At 54.3% G+C, this 6167-nt stretch overlaps 1 protein-coding gene across 14 annotated transcripts in view; it reads right to left on the reverse strand.

The window, feature by feature from the left end:
* Positions 1 to 6167, reverse strand: part of DYSF (dysferlin) — a 229745-nt gene that overhangs the window by 25471 nt on the left and 198107 nt on the right. For all 14 annotated transcript variants that reach the window (XM_007453392.1, XM_007453388.1, XM_007453390.1 and 11 more), the window contains 4 exons: positions 6077 to 6163; positions 4438 to 4529; positions 1617 to 1787; positions 843 to 985 (listed from right to left, as the gene is read on the reverse strand). In XM_007453392.1, coding sequence (XP_007453454.1) covers positions 843 to 985; positions 1617 to 1787; positions 4438 to 4529; positions 6077 to 6163 — 493 coding nt within the window. The remainder of the gene's footprint in view (positions 1 to 842; positions 986 to 1616; positions 1788 to 4437; positions 4530 to 6076; positions 6164 to 6167) is intronic.

Raw genomic sequence — 6167 nt, forward strand, 5'->3', positions numbered from 1 at the left:
GGAAAGAGACTGGGGGAGGGGTTAGGGCCTAATGGAAAGGAGCCTGGCTCAGCCATGACCTCGGAGAATCAGAGAAACGAAGGAGAGGGGGATTTGAGACGAGGGAGCCAAAGCCTCGCTCCCCTTTTACAACCTCAGCACCAGCTCTGACATCAAACATCTCCGAAACCAGCAGGAGGCGAGGGGCCAGCTGGGTCTGTAACACCGCTGGGGAGTCTGAGCTGCTCTGGGTGGGCCGTGCAGGCATATGAGCATCTCAGACACGCGGGGAGCACGTGGCAGGACCCTCGGCATGAGCATGAGGCAGACCCAGAGCATTAGGCAAGACGGGGGCTACAGGGCTTCCTGCCACTCTTTGGATGTATCAGGTGAAGGAGTTGTGACTGGGGGCTCAGAAGGTACCGACAAGGTCAAGCTGGCAGACTAGTATGATTAAGTAGAAAACTTTCTCAGCGGTGGGCTGTACCCAAACTCTGACCAGTCTGCCCACCCAAAGCCAGAAGCAGACTGATCCTAACCATGACCCTGACCCTGGTTTCAGACTCACCCCTCATCTTCAGATTCACCCCTCATCACCCCTCATCTCATCAGACAGGCCCCAACCTGATCTTAGACTGAGCTCTGACCCTGACCCACCCTGACCCTGGCCCCACCTTGACCTCTAATTTTCACAATGGTGTCCCAGGTAAGTACTGGTCCCAAGAATACCAAGTGCAAGTTTAGTCCATCTGTGCTGCCCTGGAGAGACTCAAGACCACACCGTGCAGGTGTGGGTTGTGTCCAGTGGTTACATCCAGCAGGAGAGGACCCACAAGAGAGAGGGCGGGAGAGGGAGAACTCACCTATTTCTTCGATGGTGTATTCTTTATCCTGAAACACTACACGGTCTGTCCGGTACACGGGGGCCTTGACTCTGCGCTGCTGGCAGAACAGGTGGAGGAGCTGAGAGGGATGGAGCTGATCCCTCCACTGGTTGGGTCCAGAGCTGAGGCCCAAACACAAGACAAAGATGAGACGCTCCAGGACACTAATGGGGGCAGAGGTGTGTGCAGTGACCTATGTACCTACACGCATGGCATCACCCACCCTTCACTTTGACCGTGGGCACCCTGTGTGATTGTTCATCATGACCGGGGAGCCCACTTCACACACAGAGAAACTGAGGCTCAGAGACAAAAGGACTTCTTTACATACACATGGAATTGGAACTGAAATGTTTCCAATTTCCAGCTTTAAACAATCAGACCCAGACAAGACCCAAGTTGGCAGGAAGTGGGTGGGGCTGGCCACATGTGAGTTCACCCTGGGGCCCAGCGGGGCTGTGTGTCCCATTGTCTGTCTCCCTTCTCCTTCCCCTCTCCAGGCCCTTGACGGTGCCTTAGGGAGAACTTGATTATAACGGACCTGAGGAAGAGCTGGGTTCTTAGCATCAGATAAGCACGTTCAAATGCTAATCCCACCACTTACAAGTCCAGGTCTCAGTTTCCGTATCTATGGAGTGGGGATAAGACCTGGGCTGACTGAGAGAGACAGTGTCTGTGCCGAGCTAGGCCCAGGCTGGCACACAGTCAGGGCTCGGCCCACAGTCAGGGAAGCAGCCAGTGCCCTGCACCTACATGCAGTAGGTCTGGGGGAGTCCGCAGCGAGCCCCAAACTTGGACAGCAGCCTGTTCTCCAGGTCGATAACCGTCTCCCCGATCTTTTCGTCCTTGGAGAGGAGGTCGTAGTCATAGAGGGTAACCTTCAGGTCCTTCTCCAGAGGCAGAGTGCAGGTCAGCTCGAACATCCTATTGGGGGCGGGGGGCGGGGTAGGCAGTTGTCATGATGACGCCAGCTCCCAGAGGTCACTGGACACAGCGCAAACTCAAGTGGGTGGCAAGGCTGGAGCAAGAGCTAGAAAGCCACCCCTGGTCTCCTCCTCCTCTCCCAGGACTGGCCTGCAGTCCACCCTCCTCAAGCCTCCTAAAGCTCTTACAGCACACCGCCCACAGCATTCCCAGTGCTGGGCTTGTCTGAGTGTGTGTGCCTGTGTGTGTGTGTGTGTGTGTGTGTGTGTGTGTGCGCGCGCGTGCGTGCGTGTGCGGTATTCCCAAATAATCTGAGCCAGGCATATAGCAGATGCCTGCCTGATGGACCACAGAATGGACGAATGAAATGGAGCACAAGGTTAAAAATGAAGTTTCAACCAGGACACCTGGAGACAAGAGATGTGAGACTCCAGAGCCAGGTGCCAGAGCTCCAGAAATTTACCAAGGGCATGGCCTGGGATCCACTTTCCGGACTCCTGGGGCTTCACCACTCCTTCTGGAGTGGGATTAAGAGAGGATTTGTGCGGAGGTTTCTTTGAAGAGAGCTCCTGCCGTGCTCTGAGACCCCCCCGTCACCTCCCACGGAGGTCAAGTGTAGAAATGCTGTCCCTTCTCCCCTGAAATGAGGTCCCTGCAGGAGGGACACACAAGCCTGGCACCCGAGCTGTGGTGGAGGACGCACAAGCAGCTTGTAGCAGAGAGGAGGTGGGGGTAGGTTTGGGAGGAGCTGAGCTCCCGTCCTGGCTGGGCACGGAACTGCAGCGCTGCCTGCGGAGGAGGGGGCTGCTGCTCTGAAGCCTGTCCCACGGGACCTGGGGCTCCAACAGCGAGAGACTGTGGAGCGGCCCATCTGAGAACGGGTTGCGGGGTATGGGAGGGGGACACCCGCTACAGGGACACAGCACCTGCCACATCCCAGGAGCTATGTTAGGAGGGCTCAGGGGGTGTCTCTGAAAAGCCCACAGGAAAGCAAACATCTACCACCCAAAGGGTACCGGATGGGGCGAAGTCAGCACTTGAGATGGGCCCCTCCTCTCACACAGGCTCCCCAGTCCTGGCCCTGCAAGTAAGGCGAAGGATGGCAGGAAGGGGCGGGGCGGGGGGGGACACTGGGCAAAGACCCTCCTTCCCTCCGCGCACACCCCCGAGGCGCACACGCTGTGCCCAAGGTGGACGCAGCTGCGAGAGGGAGACACTGCCCTCCAGCCATCTGGTGCGCTCCTGATGACACATGAATGCGCGTCTGGTTACCAACTTGAGACGGTGGGCTGACGGCAAAGTGGACTGCCTAAACCTGAGCGGGAAAGTGGCCTGCCTGCCACAGTTTCCACTCAGGGAGTGAGGAAGGTCACCCGCACAGAATAAATGTTTACAGGAAACTGGCAGACAAAATCAAAGTTGTGTCTGATTATGTCCCATGCATTCTGCTGGTCAACATGTGAGTGATAGAAACAAAGAGCTTCTGCTGTGGACTCGCAGAGGCTTGACACCCCAAGCAGAGCAGGTGGCCAAGATCCGAGGGAGATGGTAAAACAGAGAGGGAGAGGCGTGTTTCTACACTAGCTCCCCTACCCTGCCCTGGGCCCTGCGCGGTCCCGTCGGCATGGGGCCCCATGCTGGCCACTGGGGCTCTCACCGAACAGGGTTCTTCTCTTCCACCCACCATCCTCCCCGCAGCCCTTTCCTCCACTTCCAGCTTGGCAGTGGCTCATCATTGGTCAGGGCTGTTTCCCCTTCAAAAATGGCATTTCCCCTGGCTGATTGGGTCTCTCTGCAGGGCCAGATGACTACAGCTAACTCAAGAGACACCGGTTCATGAATCCAGTGTGTCGCTTGACAATATCGGTACATGCCTTCTCCTACAGGTGCTAGAGAAATAGCTGCCAACCTCCCTCAAGATTCTCCTCTCTCTGCCCTAAATACGCTCGCATCCAAACAGCAAGCAAGTCAGGAAGCCTGGGAACTACTCCCGTGCAATGGGCACTGCTTCCTCCTTCCCTCGTTCTTAGATTTTAGGAAGCATTTTACCCTCTTGAGTCCACATCCTTCCACTATCTGCCACAGATGAACGTGCGACAGTAAAAGAGAATAACTACTCCATGTAATAGGAATCCTGGATTAGATCCTGAAACAGTAAAGGGGCATTAATGGAAAAACTGGCAAAATCCTAAAAGAGTCTAGAGTTTAGTTAATAGTAATGCGCCAATATCAATTTCTTAACTTTGATACATGTACCACGGTTAGGTAGGAATGTTAATGGCGGAGGAAATGGAGTGATGGGTATACGAAAACTGTAGTATCTTTGTAACTTTTCTGTAAATCTAAAATTATTCCAAAGTAAAAGTTGATCTAAAAAGAAGAAGAATTAGCAAATGCATGCTCTGGGTTTCCATTTAGATTTCTGATCTTCAAGGTAATTGTTTAACTAGGCGCTGCTGCAAGGACTCAAGCCTTTAGCGCTTAAGGAAGCGCTAGCTGAGGTTACACCCTTACAGACATGCAAGATTTAGGGAACACAGCTTTGCTCCAGGAGATGGGGACTTCCCAGTGGCAGCCACATCTCTCCCGCTGGGCTGTGGGTTATCCAGACTGGCACCTCCACCCCAAGGCCCAAGCCACCCCAACTTACTTTCCAAACACAGGCTCCAGAGTACAGGGGATGTAGCTGTCCTGGTCACTCACGGATTTCTTCCCTATGGAGATCCTGATGTAAGGATCACACTGGAGGAGGAGAAGGAAACACTTCAGCGACGTAACCTTCCCAACACGCTTCTAAGGCTCCTTCATTGCTCTGCCCCTCAAAGGGGCAAGGGGGCCCACCATCAAGAAGCTGCCACCTGCCAGGCCAGCAGCCCCATCCTGCACACCACCCCCGATGTGGGCTTCTAGCCTCGGCTCTGGCCGTGGAAACTGGGCGCCTAAGTCCCCCATACTCCCAATCCACTGCCCCACTGGGAGAGGGCGGGTGGGGGCCAGGCCCATGTCCTCAGAAACATGCCAGTTTGTGTGACATATGTGACCGGGCCAAGCTGGGGTCCTGTCTGTGACCTCTGCTTCAGCAGGTGGAGAGGGAGAGAGATGGCCAGACTTTTTCAGCCCAATGCAGCCTCCTACAAGCAGCAGCATTCCCTCAACTAGCCTCTGGAGCAGCCAGGGCCAAAGAATGTTTACGGTCAGTCTCGGCACCAGGAAGGCTTGAAGTATATAAACTTGACCACAGCCACGTCTTGGAGGCCATCGGTGGTGCCTGGGCGGGGACTGTTCCATCTCTCCCTGTGATCTCCCAGCAGGCCATGGGCAGCTTTTCTCACCTTGAAAAGCAGGGCACCAGGGATGGGACACCAGGTCCCTACCCACAGCCTAGGACACAGGCTAGGCCTGCACCTGTCTAAGGAGACAAGAGAAGACCCTAGCCTCGTACCTCTGAACCCCACTGTCCCCCACTCCTGCCTCACCTCTTCCTCTTTCTCTCTCTTCCCAACTTTACTCTGTTCCTCCCCCCATCTCCCGGTAGCTCCAGACTCCTGCCCTCCCTCAAGCTCCCCTCCTTCACTCAGGGTCAGGGCTAGAGTAGGTCAGTGAGGTGCTCGCCTCAGGCACAAAGTTTAAGGGAAAGACAAAAAAGCTTAGTAATCAAAATAAACAACATTTTAATGTGATATTTTAAAAATTAAAACCAGCACCAACAGTCCATGATGAAGAAAATATCAAAGTTTTCAATAAAGACAGGATCAGGACTGCTGAATTTTCCTTTTGCCTCAGGCCCCGCCATGGCCAGGCCAGCACAGTTACCCATCATGTTCTACCCCCCCCTTCTTCCCTCCCCACCCCACCCTTGAAAGTCCCACAAAGTCCTGCCCCAGGACTACACCATCAATGTCCCTTGTCCTTATGCCTTATCCTTGTGCTACACCTACACTGAGTCTGCTCTCAAACCTTTGCCAAGGTCTCTGACTCCTCCTAAAATATGGTTTTCTTCTCCCTCCCAGCCTATCAAAACTCCATCAGTCCTTAAGAATCCTATTCCTTCCAGGAAGTCTTCCCCATTATTCCAAAGTCTTGTACTGACTTTGGCCTTTTCTGACCTCCTGGAACACTTGGCCTTGATAGAACTCCAATGCAGTCACACCTCAGGTTTGTACATGTTTGTCCGGTTTTCCCACTTACTGTGAACTCCCTGGGGCAAAGAGTGTATCCAAATTCTGCAGCTTCTTTGTACCCCAGCCTACCATTTATTCCAGGGGAGGTGAGAGCTCTAGGAATGTTACCTTCCCATTGGGGTCCTTGGGCTGCAGGCCAAACGCTCGGATAATGTAGATGCGGACCAGGCATTCCTGGGGCCCCTGGGCAGCCAGATGG

The sequence above is a fragment of the Lipotes vexillifer genome, unplaced genomic scaffold, assembly GCF_000442215.2.
Source record: "Lipotes vexillifer unplaced genomic scaffold, Lipotes_vexillifer_v1.1 scaffold253, whole genome shotgun sequence".
Taxonomy (NCBI): domain Eukaryota; kingdom Metazoa; phylum Chordata; class Mammalia; order Artiodactyla; family Lipotidae; genus Lipotes; species Lipotes vexillifer.